Here is a 14,862-nt window from a genome sequence, read left to right as displayed (position 1 = left end):
GAGGATGGAGATGGATGGCAGGAGAAAGATCACTTGATCATTGCCTGTTAGGTTCACTTTCTCTGGGGCACCTGGCATTGACCACTGTTGGTAGACAGATACTGGGCTAGATGGACCTTTGGTCTGACCCGGTACGGCCATTCTTATGTTATTATGATGCATTGTCCCTATTAATTATAATCACTACGGACATCACATTTTTATACCTATAATTAAGTGCTAGTTATCATACAAATTAAGGAGAACAAGACTGAACAGATTTATTTTCTCTCTTGTAGTATCACAAAGAAAGGGGACAAATATTAAGGTCACTGTGAAAAAGGCATCAGAGTAATTTTTTTAAAATATTTTTTTTGCCGGTGGACGTTCAGGTTCAGTGTCAAAACTTATAAGACATATAATAGGATCTGGATTTCAGTATCTGTTCTAATCAATAAAGGCTTTTTAAAAAAAACAACAAAAAAACACTGAAGTGCAATTTTGTTCTGGCTCTACAAAATGGCAGTGTGTGGTTCCATATTTATTTTCTGTCTCAAAAACGTATGTATCCAATGTACTCGCTGTACAAGTAAAAAAAAATTTCTGACTGCCAACCCTGCAAACTCAAAGTCAAATTAGGTTCTTTCATTCTCATGCATTAATACCTGTAATAAAGGTTGGCAGGATTAATTAGGCCATCATTGACATCTGTGCAACACTATGTCTTCATGTCAGCCATCAGTGACTCTTATAAATACACTGCCATCAATAAGTTTGCACTGGTAGAACCAATTGTAATTGGAAGTCAGTAAAAAATTCTGTTGCTATACAAGAAGGAATAGAATCCATCTAACATGCTCTTAGTTGTGTTTGGTTTTGAGGGCATGTCTGCATGCAGACACTCCGGAAACTTAAGGGAAATCAACTAACAGGGTAAAGTCAATGCACATAAATTACAGTGGATTAAACCCATGTGAGCATGCTCTCACTCAGGAATAAAGTGGTATTAGTTTGCTGTAACTTAATCTATAAGCCAAGACAGAAGAAAATAACAGTATAAAGTTAAACCATGTCTACATGGGGATATTACAGCGATGTAATTTGTTTGCTTTAAAATTCAGTGATTTAACTGTAGTGAACAGAAGTGCATCCACAGCACTTATTACAGCGTACTTTCATTGTTAATCATAGTGCCCACATAGTTCTGCCTTAGATCAAATTTACTGCTCTTCATTCTGGGCAGATATCTCACAGTGCACTGTTCCATTACTCTGCTCTCTGTTCTATGTTTTTTCACATGATACATATGATGCATGCTGTAAACTCCAGGAATACTAAGGCTTGGTGTCACACTAACAGTCCCATGATGTCTCTCCTGCCATTTGTTCATTTTGCTGGTATCAGACAGCATGGAGGACCCAGAACTGAGGACTGCGATCATGGTAATCATTCATATGAAGAGGATGATGCATGTGAATTTTGAGTCATGTAGGCAATGGGTTTGGCTCTGTGGTTTCATAGGGATGTTGATGCTGTGGCAATATGGCTACAGGGTGAGGAGGAGGAGGAGGAGGAAACTGAGGAGTTACTTTCACAGAGTATGTACCAGGAGCATCTGTACCCACTTGAGTGCTGCTTCTGTGCTCGGCCAACTAGCAGTTACTGATGAGAGAGGGTAATGATACAGACCAGAGATGGCCAGCAGTGATGGCAGAACTTCAGGATGATAAAAGCAACTTTCCTAAAAATCTATGCAGAGCTCATCCCAGATCTGCAACAGCAGAAGACTAACGTGAGAGTTCCCTTCTGTGTGAAGAAACGTGTTGCCATCACCATCTGGAAGTTCACCATGTCTGATTGTTATTGGTCAGTAATCAACCAGTTTGATGTTGGCAGAGCAACTGTCAGGGCTGTTGTCAGGAGGTCTGCAATGCTATGAGGAGGGTGCTACTGTGTCATTTCATAAAGCTTGGCAATGCACAGGAGCTTATTGATGGCCTGGGGCTCCCAAACCATATAAGAACTATTGATGGGACATATGCACCTATTCTGTGCCCCCAAACCAGGCCACAGAGACTTTATCCAAAGGAAGGGGTATTTCTCCATAGAGCTGCAGGCATTCATGGAATTACGACTCCTCCATTCATTCTGGGAGATGCAACTTACTTTCTGCTTTCTTGGCTTAGGAAGCCTTACACTGGACACTTGTACAAGTGGAAGGAGAGATTTAACTTTAGCCTGAGAAACTGCAGAATTTCAGCGGAATGTGCTGCTGGAAAGCTGTGAGGAAGACAGCAGTGCCTGGTGAAAAGGCTGTTATGTGCCCCTATGTTTGGAATCGCTATTGAGTTGAATGGGAGTTTTATGCTTAGAGGGCTTCCAGGATTGGTCCATAAGTAACTATAATGAAAGTAAAAATGTCTGCATGTGATTACCCAGGCAGAAATACAAATACAGTAAAATCCCATTTATCGGGCTCTCCACATTAACCAAACAACCAGGGCTCACAGGTCCAGAAGCAGGCGATCTCTTCTGTGACCACTAGATGGTGCTGCACCCTCGCACTCTCATTCTCTGGCTTATCCAAATTTTTGGTTAACTGATCTGGCCTCAGTCCCAATTAGATTAGATAAACGGGGGTCTACTGTATCTCTGCTGAGATGATCTCTCATTCACACATCATTACTCAACATCTATTACGTTACCCACACCCAATCATTTGCTATAGAAAACAAAAATAACATGAAAACCCCTGTATATGTTTCATTGGGTCTGAAAGCACTGGAAATAATGTGCTGTGACTCATGACCATTTTACTGGAAATACATGTAGTCTAAACAAGCAGTTTCTTCTCTTGATATATAATCAAATCACATAAGATTTGATTCCAAAAGGCTTAGCTAATTAGTTTTCCTCCTCTTGAATTTATAATTTACATTTCTTAGCTCCTGTTACAAGTTTTATGGCAGTATTTTTCAGTAAAGGTTGGCAAAAGCACTTATTCTTGTCTTTTCTGAACTCTTTTGCATAATTCTGTGCTTCTGCTTCAAATGGATTGTCCACAAAAGGGTCTGGTTCATCTAGATGCTCCACATCAGCGGCGGCTCTAGGGATTTTGCCGCCCCAAGCACGGCAGGCAGGCTGCCTCTGGAGGGTCTGCTGGTCCCGCGGCTTTGGCGGACCTCACCTCTCGTAGGCGTGCCTGTGGAAGGTCCTCCGAAGCCGTGGGACCAGTGGACCCTCCGCAGGCACACCTGGGGGAGGTCCACCGAAGCCACGGGACCAGCAGATCCTCTGCAGGCAAGCCGCGGAAGGCAGCCTGCCTGCCACCCTCGCCACCAGCAGAGCGCCCCCCGCTGCTTGCCACCCCAAGCATGCGCGTGGTGTGCTGGGGCCTGGAGTCCCTCCTGCTCCACACACAAAAGTAATTCACTGACTTAAGTTCAGTTGGTCCAATAACCCACCTTGTCTCATTAAATCAGTTGAAGTGAATCTATAGTAAGTGTCTGCACCAGCTCAACTAAACCACTTTCAAACCAATTTAGTTAAACTAGTGCACTTTTCTAGCCTAAACAATGACAAGACTAGGAAAGAGTGAGTTAGATAAGAACTTACTTTGCGTGTGGGCATTTTGCCCAAGAAGGAACTGCAGCACTGTGCCTACAATATATAAAACTATATTATTGCTTTTCTGCTATTATGATACATATGGTATGTTATGACCAAGTCTGCCATATGCAACCATCTTGCAGGAGAAACTCCTAATACAAAGTAAAAAAAAATCCAATACAATTTACAAAAGATGGTCACAGCTGACACTGTTTATACTGTGGATCAAGTTACATTCTACTGTTTTTACATACTTGGTATAATTAGGCAGAACAAAGATAGATATATTATTTTCCTATACATCCCTGTACAAACAAAATTAATTGCTGTTTCAGATAACTGGCAAACAACCAAAAAGTAGGTCCTGTGGGTTCCAGAGGGTTAGAAAACCTGATCCTGCAGTCCTTACCTAATCTAAACGGCCAATGAAATCAATTGAAGTATTGCCCTTGAATGACAATTTTCAAAGTGGCTGGTGATTCTGGGTGTTTAAGTTTTTCAGTGCGTAATTTGAGACATGCTGAGTCTGATTTTCAGAAGTGTTGAGCGCCCACAACTACATGTTAAGTCAATGTGGTCATTATATCTGAAAATCAAAACCAAAATATCTCATGATGGTTACCCAAAAATTGAGGGACCCAAAATCAGTGTTACTTTTAGAGAAATAGTCTTGAAGTTGACTTCCTGATCCTGAATCTCATGTGATTACTTGTTCATTTTTAAGGCAATAATTAATATTCATACATACATACAAAGCAGAGGTCTAATAACTCGCTGTGTAATTACTTCCAGCATTTTGATTGCTAAGGTATTTTTTGGAAGTTATCCCAAAAGAATGACTGTTTCACTGACAACAGTACAACATGATGTATAGTTAAATTTCCATGCTAAAATGTTTAGCATAGAAATTACAAAACAACTTCAAGTGATCATTTCAAATCCATGTTAGCACTTCATCAATACAACTTGCTTAAGCATGGAACTGGCCCCAAAAAATTGGAATATCAGAGCTAATCCCCTTCAAATGTCAGAGTTCAGGAGACTAGATGTTAATTCCCAGATATGAATCCAACTGTATTGTTTTGGAAGGAGTTTATTTCTCAGCTTCAGTTCAGATGCAGCCAAAGTTATGCAAAAGCAGCCATTGTCAGGAGATTTTCAGTCCAAGCTGGCAGAAATCTCACTAGAGCAGTTATCTTGAAAGACTTCCAATGTTCAAGATATAAATGCCATTTAGGGCTGAAATCTTGCAAGAACAGTTTGCAAGATTTTGGTATTGTCAAATAGCCCTGATTTGCCCTTGCACATGAATCTCAAAATTCTAGCCTATAACTAGATCCAAAACCACAGCTTCCTTGGCTCACCTCTACTCAAACTAGAGACTTACACATCAGCTTGAATCCTCGGTTTTGTTTTTTGGGTTTGTTTTTTTTTAAACTTAGGAACTATACCTATTGGAATATTGGTATATTATTTATATTTCAGTTTCTAATTTAACAATGTGATTGTTGCATCTTATTCTCCTAAAACTACATTATCTATAATGTTACTGTTTTCCAAACAGACAACCAATTTTTATTCACCATTCTTTCCATAATTTTACCCAGACAGGATGTAAGGGCAATTGGTATACAGGTGGATAGTTTGCTTGGTTTTCATACTGGAATTACTGAATATTTCTACCTTACTGGTATTACTCCTTTTCCCCCATAGTGTTATATAATTCCAAGAGAACCCTCAAACTGCTCTCTCAAGAGATATTTAAACATTACGTTACATACATTATTTTTAACTGGGAATGTATTCTTGCTGCTATCAATAGTTTTCTCAAGTTCCTGCATACAAAACCATTCATACAGTATAGTATCTTTATGTTTACGCCAACTACATAATAGGTCATGACATTCTTCAATATTGTCTTTTAATCTGACGGAAAACTTCTCGTTGATTTTCATTGCTACTCACCTCCAGAAAGTTTCTGCTAAATTTCTGCTCTCTCATTATCAGAGCTTCTAACATGTTGTCAGTACCAATAAGACCTGGGATGAGGCTGCATTCCATTCATTCTTCTAATTTGCCTGCATATTTCTTGATATCTTTATTTATTCACCCACAGTACCTCCTCCAACTTTCTTTCTTTGATTTTTTTAATAATTCTTTTGCCATTGCCTTAGTTCTTTTATACTTCATTAGATCCTCAGTATTCATTGTATTTTTGCTTTTTTGTGTTTTGTTCCTTTCTTTAACTGACATTTTGCACTTATTTTACCATGGAAGTGAGATTTTAGTTTTGCGAGACTTCAATATTCTAGATATAGCGACAGTAGCTGTTGCTATTAATCCCTTTATTACATTATAATCAAAATTCTCTAAGTCATCGCTCACACAATTAGTCACAAATTCAGTACAGTTACTTGCAAATATCAGAGGGGTAGCCATGTTAGTCTGGATCTGTAAAAAGCAACAAAGAGTCCTGTGGCACCTTATACACTAACAGACATATTGGCGCGTGAGCTTTCGTGGGTGAATACCCACTTCGTCAGATGCATGTAATGGAAATTTCCAAAGGCAGGTATAAACATGCAGGCCAGAATCAGTCTGGAGATAATGAGGTTAGTTCAATCAGGGAGGATGAGGCCCTCTTCTAGCAGTTGAAGTGTGAACACCAAGGGAGGAGAAACTGCTTTTGTAGTTGGCTAGCCATTCACAGTCTTTGTTTAATCCTGAGTTGATGGTGTCAAATTTGCAAATGAACTGAAGCTCAGCAGTTTTTGTATATTGCCATTTCTGTAGGAGAACACTTCAATCTCCTTGGCCAACAATAGCAGATTTTAAGGTAGCCATCCTACAGCAAAAAAACTTCAGGACCAGACTTCAGAGAGAAACTGCTGAGCTTCAGTTCATTTGCAAATTTGACACCATCAGCTCAGTATAACCAAGGCTGGTGAGAGCCGGAGTATAACCCAAGTATGGCTAGCAGGCTGCAGTTACACACTGACATGCATGCTGGAAGGCTATTTGTGAGTGGCCCAGGTGGGAGTTACTTCAGCAAGACATTGTAAGGCAGACAAGGTTGCAGGGCAAGGGTGACACAGCAGCTCATTCGTCCCGATTGTACAGTGGTATGTCACAATGATCATATGGCCAATGTGATATAATATTCAGCAAATAATGCAATTTAATTAACTAGATTCTCAGGTGTGCCAGCAGAATCTAGCCCTGGAGACTAGGCCACTCACTTCCTGTTCTCAGTGCTGGAGGTGTCACTGGAGCAAAGGAAGTATTTCTGTACTCTGATTACCCAAGATACTATTTTGGTCCCATGGGGCCCAAGGCTGGACTGGCACAGAGTTAGTCCAGGATTTGAGAAGTGCAAAAGTGAGCTTTATGCCACCCTTCCATCGTCCCACATTCCAACCTGACTATATACTCCTCAGCCACAGCTAAGATCTGGTCCACTATATACTTTAATTTTGGGTGGAGGGGGACTCAAAATGACTATTCAGATCAGACTTCACAATTCCATCCAACTTTTACTATGAGAGTTGTTTACTTTCCATTCAAAATTATATTTTTAGTATCCCTGATTATTATGCTGACAAATTTCAAGCAAATCTAAATTCAGTGTGGATTAAGGAACTCTCATTAAAAGCAGTACCAACATTTTCTTAACAGACATTACACCAGATTTTCAATCACTACAGCACCTATGAGAAATATCTATTTTAAAATGTATTTCAGTCCAATGCAGCCACATTCATAACACAGTACTTTCACATCTCTCAGCTTTCTAGCACTAGCACTGTGCCTTATAGTACAGAAACAATTAAAATGGAAAAAGATCACATCAATATTCCATAAGGTCAGAGATGTTTCAACAAACAAAAGAAAATGATTTTCCAATGCTAGATGTGACATTATTTTGCTATAACAAGAAATCTATATTCTACATGACTTTGTTAGCATTTATTTTAATAAAATAAGCTCCAATATAAAAAAAAATAATTTTCCTATATTTATTTAGTGGGAGATTTTCAAATGCACAAATGATAGTGAGGCACACAATTCCCATTGACTTTCAATGGGAGTTAGGGGCTTGATCCTGTTTTCATTTAAATTAATGGTGAAACTCCCATTGATTTCAATGGATCAGGATCAAATCTAGGCCCCTAACTGCTATTTGTTCCCTTTTTAGTATCCCCTTTATTAGCTTGATCCTGTTCCTATTGAAGATAATGGCAGTTACGCTAATAATATCAGAGGGAGCAAGACTGGACCCTAAATTACCAAATGCATTCGTAAGATTACTATTCCATATATTAAAATTGAAAATAATGTGATCAATGCACCCAATCCTGCTCTGATTTGCCTATTTTGGGAGGAAAACTACTGACTTCAAAAGGAGAGTTATTGAACAGAATATGCGTACACAAAAATAATGATAATCACATGTCGTCACTGATATTTATCAAAGTAATCTAAGGGAGTTAGACACCCAAATCCCACTGAGTTCAAGGGGAGTTGGGCACATAACTGCCTTAGGCCCCTTCGAAAATCCCAGTCTACATGCACAACCACTTTGCATTTATACCAAAAATCCACACATCTTTTTCTGTGAAGCCAAAATGCTAAACGCATATTTTCATATCTTAGCAAAAGATGACAAAATGTTGATTTTATGTGTGTGTGTATATATATATATATATATATATATAGATATATATATATATATATATATATTTTCAGTAGAATTTATCTTATAGTAAGTTTACTGGCAATTTTACAATTTGTTGATGCATTTTAGTGTTATGAGATCCTTTTTATGGATTGAGTTAAAACCCCATTGAGACTGATAGGTGTAAACTCACCCTTCAATTAACATAACCGTAAGCGTAAGCCAAATGTAGGGTTACCATACTCCAGTTTTTCCCAGACATGACCCCCTTTTTGGTCTGCTGATCTCCGTCTGAGCAGATTTTTGAAATCAGAAGAAATGTCCAGGATTTTTCCTGGTGGAGCAGACATTGCAGCTCAGAAAGAACCATCTCCACACACCGATTGGCCTACTACTGCATTGGCAGCTGCTGGATCCCACCCGCCCTGGCCCGGCCCATCAGGTAAGCAAAGCTGCCAAGAGCCTCTTGGCTGGTCTGCCTGCCACCATGAGGCCTCAGAGTCCAGCCAGGAGGGGTGACAGGGCTGGGAGAGGTGACAAGGCCAGGGCCAGGCCTAAGCTCCCCACCCTTGGGAGGGAGAGAGGCCCGCAGGGAGGCTCTGACTGACAGGCTGGTGCTGCATCCTGGGCCTGTGCCAGCCTGTGCTATCATAACAGAGAGCACAACACTGTCCCCTCAAACGCAAGTGTGAGGCCACAGGTACCCCCTCCAGCCCCACTGTACCCCTTCAAGCACCCCAAATACTTCCTCCCAGTACACACACACACCGCTCTTCAGCACCCTCCAACTGTACACTCCCCCTCTAACCCTCCCTACCTCTCCCCCTGGCAGTGTCCTCTGTTTGGGAAATTGCAAAGGAGTAACCCTAGCCAAAAGGAGTACATGAACTCACCTAAGATAAAAGGAGCTTTTCCTGAGTTTTGCTTTGGGTTGCAGGAAGGGCGTGTGACGTGGGGCATGTATGTGTGAAGGCTGAACAGACAGAAAAAACAAGGAAAGACCGAGAGTGAAAGAGAGAGAGAAGGCATGCGTGCACCTGAAGGAGCTGCTGCAAGCACAGTGGCTGACCCTGGAAGAAACCTGGGGAGAGGTTTTTGGGTCAGGGTCAGGCTGAAAAGTGTTCGTGGTGCTACAAGCAATGAAAGCTGTTTCATGTTATTTGATTCCTTCTGCTTTCAGAGACACAGACTTTATATATTCTTTGTAAATAAACAAAACACCCGACTGTCACCAATTTCTCCTCCCAAGTGGAATAACCTACTAGGGCTCACATTTTTGCCTAGCGACTCAGATCACAAGGGGTAATATACTATATTGTGGGCTTACATGGTGCTTCTCTTATTTAAGTCAATGAGATTATTTCTGAGAGTAAGGTGAGCAGGATGCTGTGCATGAATTCTACACATTGTTTTTAAATGGTTCAATATTCTGAATTATTATTTATTGGACCATACCGTTACTGGTGCAGAACTGAGGAAAATTTTATCAACTATATAATTATAGGGAAAGTATCTGATTATATTTTTTCTATTAAAGAAGTCAATTGAGTATTTAAAATGTACTAATATCAAGGAGTAATTGATTATAGAGGGAATAGCTGCACTGAAACCAACAGTCATTTTATAGTTATATGCACAATTCAAATAGGGGTGGTAGCACTATTACTCGAAATTCATTTAGATGAAACAATAAGATAATTTCTTCCAAAAATTCACTGTGTTATACTCAACACTGTAAAGGATCGATTTAATCTAAAGGTGACTAGAATATATACCACATCATCTGATCCAAAGCAGTGACCTACTTGATTCAAATGCAAAATGCCTATTCCTGTTGCAGATGAAATTCACCAAGACAAAACGTTCAACAGAAAGATTTCACTTCCAGTGGGGCAGAAAGATATTTGCCAGTATCTCATTATGGCTTTGATACAAATATCCTGGATTTCAATCAGCATTGAGATAGAATGGCAATAATCCAGTAGTAAGACTCTAGCCAAAGCTTTGTTTCTTGCAGCATTGTGCAGGGTTTGTTTTGGTTTTTTTGTTTTATCTACAATAAAATCTTGAAGGATTTCCAAGAGGAAAGAAATAGAAGGAAATAACCTTCTAGTCATTTTAATGTCAGATATATGATGCATTTAGTGATGTCTGCCTGATAACTTTGCACTGGGAGGAGAAGTGACATCATTTACATTTTTTCTAGCATAAATGAAAAGCACTGAATTCCTTGAACTGTAAGTGTTCCATCAATTCTTCTACCCTCACTGCCCCACCTCCTATCATTAACGTAGCATACCCACTCTATCTGATGCATTTGATCCTTTCCTAAGAGATGTAATTTGCCTTCTTAATGGAAATGTATGAAATTTGCTTTAGCAGATTTTATGAGTTTAAACTAAAGGTCCACTGAACATTTCCATCTTAAAAGAGGTAACCTTTTAGCCATAGAAGACATGACAAATTTCAGTCATTTAAAAGGTTTACTTCTAAGTATTATTTTTAATTATTAGAGATTATGTGGTCTTGTGGTTAGACTATGGAACTTGAGTCTTGGATTCTACTTTTGGCTCTATCTCTTAGTGGCTCTGTGCCTAAGCTGTCCTATCTATAATACTGGGGCTAATACTTGTCATATTTACCTCACAGGGGTGTTTAAAGCTTACTCCATTAGTTTACTAAAAACGCTGTGGGCTGGGATCCTTGAATAGAAAGCTTTGTAAATATAAAGTATGATTAATTTACAGATTTCTCTGTTAAGAAAAGCTCTTATACTGTATTAATGAATTTAGCCTTACTTGTAAAATAGTATTATCCTCATTTTAAGGAAAACTGAGACCTATAGATAATAAGGACCCTAATTCTGCTTCCACAGAAACTCCCTTTGACATCAATGTGAGGAGGATTGGGTCCTAACTCACTTGCCCCAAAAAAGGAAACAGGATATATGTGCTAGATATGGGGAAATAATCCAGTTCTACTGATTTTCTGTTCTGTGTACTAACCACAAGACCGATTTCCTTCCCATGAAAGTGAGTTCTAAAAAACATTCAATTTTCCAAAGAACAGAATATAATAATAATAATTACTGAATTGTATAACTCCATTTTTGTTACACCCTTATCTTGGATTTTAAAAACATTAATGATTACAAATATATCACAATAATTGACCAAAATCTGCCCTTGTATCTATGGACTGTAGATTTATATGTGTGGTAATTCTTTGCTCATCACTAGGGTGAAGAACAATAACAGTATGCAATTGTTTCATTTGGAGGGGAAATGGAGAAAAATTTCTCCTAAAACTAGAGGGGAGAGGTATTTAAATATTGTACACCTCAGTAGCCTAAAACCCCCACAGTTTTAGCTAGATTTTGATCCTACATACACATCTCAAACTCTGTGCTAGATTTTGCTAATACCAGCATGCAGAGCTAACAAAAAGAAAAATTCTCTCAACTTCTGACTACATGGTTATAACAGTTTTGATTTAATATCCGTGGCCTCTGCTCTACATGGGTTCTACATACGAAAAATTCACATAAACCCCTACAGATAGGCAAGCAAGCGTTTAAAAAAAAAAAACTGTTTGATTCTAGGGAATTTTTTAAAGAAATTCTGCTTCCTTGGAATTCGTGGATTTTCCTCATCCATTAACATCTGTTGTCGGGTCATCGGGGGAAACATACAGAGTATGGGGGGACGCTGGCAATTGGTTATGGTTCAGCATATAATACATACAGCCTGTAATGTCCCCAATGCGGGGTGTTCGGTGGGTGGGGTCAAGATATAGTAGGGGGGCAGTGAGGGTACATCGCTCATATAGTGGGCTACACACAGTCATGGGTATGAGTAAGCGGGCCGGGTAATGGGGGCATGGTGACCCTCACGTGGTGGGATCCAGATTGGTAAGTTCAGGACTCAGGGGATATGGTTTGGTAGGGGGGTTGTAAGGGTTTCCCCCTCCCCCCCGTGGGTGCGTGGAGCCACATCGGCTCACTCCTGGTATTGGCGGTGGCCGGTGATGTGTTCGATGTAAATGTCTCTAGACCACCGGATAGTGTCCGAGACCATCAGGCGTCTCATGAGTCGCGCATAGCGACGGCCCACCCCACAGGCCCTGAGCACACGTTCGTTCCAGGGGTCCCAGGCGCCCAGCGCCCCGACGATCAGAGCGTCGGTGTAGACCTCGTAGCCCTTCGCCCGCAGGGTGTCAGTCAAGGGGGCGTATTTCTCGAGTTTGCGGGCTCGGGCTTCGCGGAACGCCGGGGTCCTGTTTGATCTTAGCCAAAAGGCCGAGATATTAACTGAAACTCAAACAACGCTCCCCCGTACTTGTTAGATTTCACGCAATTGAAACAGTGACAACTGTTAATTTGTTTTTTTACCAGAAGAGGGCTCCTTAACTACACCAGTCACTCAAAAAACAGAATGAAAAATACTTACAAAAATGTATAACTAATGTCTCTTACGTGAAACCCATCAATTTTTATCATGCTGTATGCTTAGATTACACCCAAAGGACAAAAGCTGTGCTGAAAGTTCACTAAAGCCTCGTCTATAGCTAAACTTAGGATGACCTAGCTACATTGCTCGGGGGTGTGAGAGGCACAGTTAAGATGCAATGCCCTTATAAGCCCTGGAGTAGACACCACTAGTTGAACGGAAGAACTCTTCCATCGACTCAGGCTCAGCTACCACCTCTTGGAGGAATGGATTTACCACTGTGGTGGAAAAGCCCCTTTCATTGCTGTAGCAAGTGTAGCTGCAGCATCACAGCTGTGCCCAGTAAAGCTGGTAGTGCAGAAATACCGTAAAACAGGGGTCGGAAACCTTTCAGAAGTGGTGTGCCGAGTCTTCATTTATTCACTTTAATTGAAGGTTTTGCGTGCCAATAATACATTTTAACATTTTTAGAAGGTCTCTTTCTATAAGTTTATAATATATAATTAAACTATTGTTGTATGTAAAGTAAATAAGGTTTCAGAATGTTTAAGAAGCGTCATTTAAAATTAAATTAAAATGCAGAGCCCACTGGACCTGTGGCCAGGACCCGGACAGTGTGAGTGCCACTGAAAATCAGCTCGTGTGTCACCTTCGGCACCCCTGCTATAGGTTGCCTATCCCTGCCCTAAAACATGGAGTCTTCATCGTGAATAAAATAATGTATAAAGACCACCTACTCCTTTCTGCAAATGCACTCATCAAATATACAATTAAAAACATTAAAGGTCAAACAGATGACATTCCTGAAATGAAAAGAGCAATATAAACAACATAATGGATGAAGGGCAGCTCTTCACCTATACTTAGGGCATTTTTAACCTCTACTTTACTATAATTTACTGTAAAAACAGTTTATTTGGACTAAAGGTGAACCATATCATTACAGGTCAGGTATATCATTACAGAACAAATGTATTTCATTTCCGATCAACTTAGAATATACCTCTACCCCGATATAATGTGACCCGATATAACATGAATTCAGATATAACACAATAAAGCAGTGCTCGGGGGGCGGGGCTGCGCACTCCAGCAGATCAAAGCAAGTTCAGTATAACGCGGTAAGATTTTTTGTCTCCTGAGGACAGTGTTATATCAGGGGAGAGGTGAATTTGTTCGCACTTCTTCCATTTTCTCAAACCTTGGGGCAAATTCAGCCTAGGTGTGAGCAGGTGTAATTTCCACTGACGCCATCAGGAGTTGACCCCATTTATGCCAGGACAGAATTTGGTGCTTTGTTTTCCACGGGCAAAATACATTTGCAACCAAAGCCTTGTACTCAGGCTACTATTATGGGGGTTCTCCTTAAAGATCTACATAGCAATCCATCAGTATTCTGATACTCAGCATCTATGCACATATTCAAGTTGAGTAGCAGTAACACTGGGCTGTTCAACAGGACTCTGATTTTGCTAATTGTAGGGATTTTGTGTGATAGCTCAATAGAGCAAGGGCTATTAAGTTTGTCCATCTCTAATGATAGCATTCTCTTCCGAGAAAACTGAGAAGTGATATGACTGCAATGGGAAAATAGTCAAATTCTCAATTCAGATGGTTGCGCTAAAACTCAAAGCATCCTAAATTCTTTACTTTCTGGGAATGATTCATACCCTGGACAGACAATTTAATAATGAGCTATGCTGAAGTCTCCTTAAACACCAGAGTAATTCCTTTATGATTTTCTTCTCTCTTTTTCTTTCTGTGCTAATGTGAATCACAAAACATAACCTCAAAATACTGCTCCACATTGTACTCTCCCAGGCCTGGTCTACACTACGCCGTTAAATCGATTTAAACAGCATTAAATCGATTTAACGCTGCACCCGTCCACACTACACTGCTCTGTAAATCGATTTAAAGGGCTCTGTAAATCGATTTCTGTACTCCTTCAAAACGAGAGGAGTAACCCTAAAATCGATATTACTAATTCGGAATAATGTTAGTGTGGACGGAAATCGACGTTATTGGCCTCCAGGAGGTATCCCACAGTGCACCACTGACCGTTCTGGACAGCAATCAGAACTCAGAGGCACTGGCCAGGTAAACAGGAAAAGCCCCGCGAACTTTTGAATTCAATTTCCTGTTTGGCCA

At 40.2% G+C, this 14,862-nt stretch overlaps 1 protein-coding gene across 1 annotated transcript in view; it reads left to right on the top strand.

Annotated features, from left to right (window-relative positions):
- CYBRD1 (cytochrome b reductase 1) overlaps nt 1-9,340 on the top strand; it is a 57,628-nt gene extending 48,288 nt beyond the window's left edge. Inside the window, exons 5-6 of the mRNA XM_075070119.1 lie at nt 8,563-8,705; nt 9,201-9,340. Of these exons, the coding sequence (XP_074926220.1) occupies nt 8,563-8,705; nt 9,201-9,213 (156 nt within the window). The 3' untranslated portion in view covers nt 9,214-9,340. The remainder of the gene's footprint in view (nt 1-8,562; nt 8,706-9,200) is intronic.
- The last annotated feature ends 5,522 nt before the right edge of the window (nt 9,341-14,862 follow it).

This window comes from Chelonoidis abingdonii, chromosome 10 (genome assembly GCF_003597395.2).
Source record: "Chelonoidis abingdonii isolate Lonesome George chromosome 10, CheloAbing_2.0, whole genome shotgun sequence".
Taxonomy (NCBI): domain Eukaryota; kingdom Metazoa; phylum Chordata; order Testudines; family Testudinidae; genus Chelonoidis; species Chelonoidis abingdonii.
Note: the sequence above shows the minus strand (reverse complement) of the source record. Positions and strands in the feature narration are given on the sequence as shown.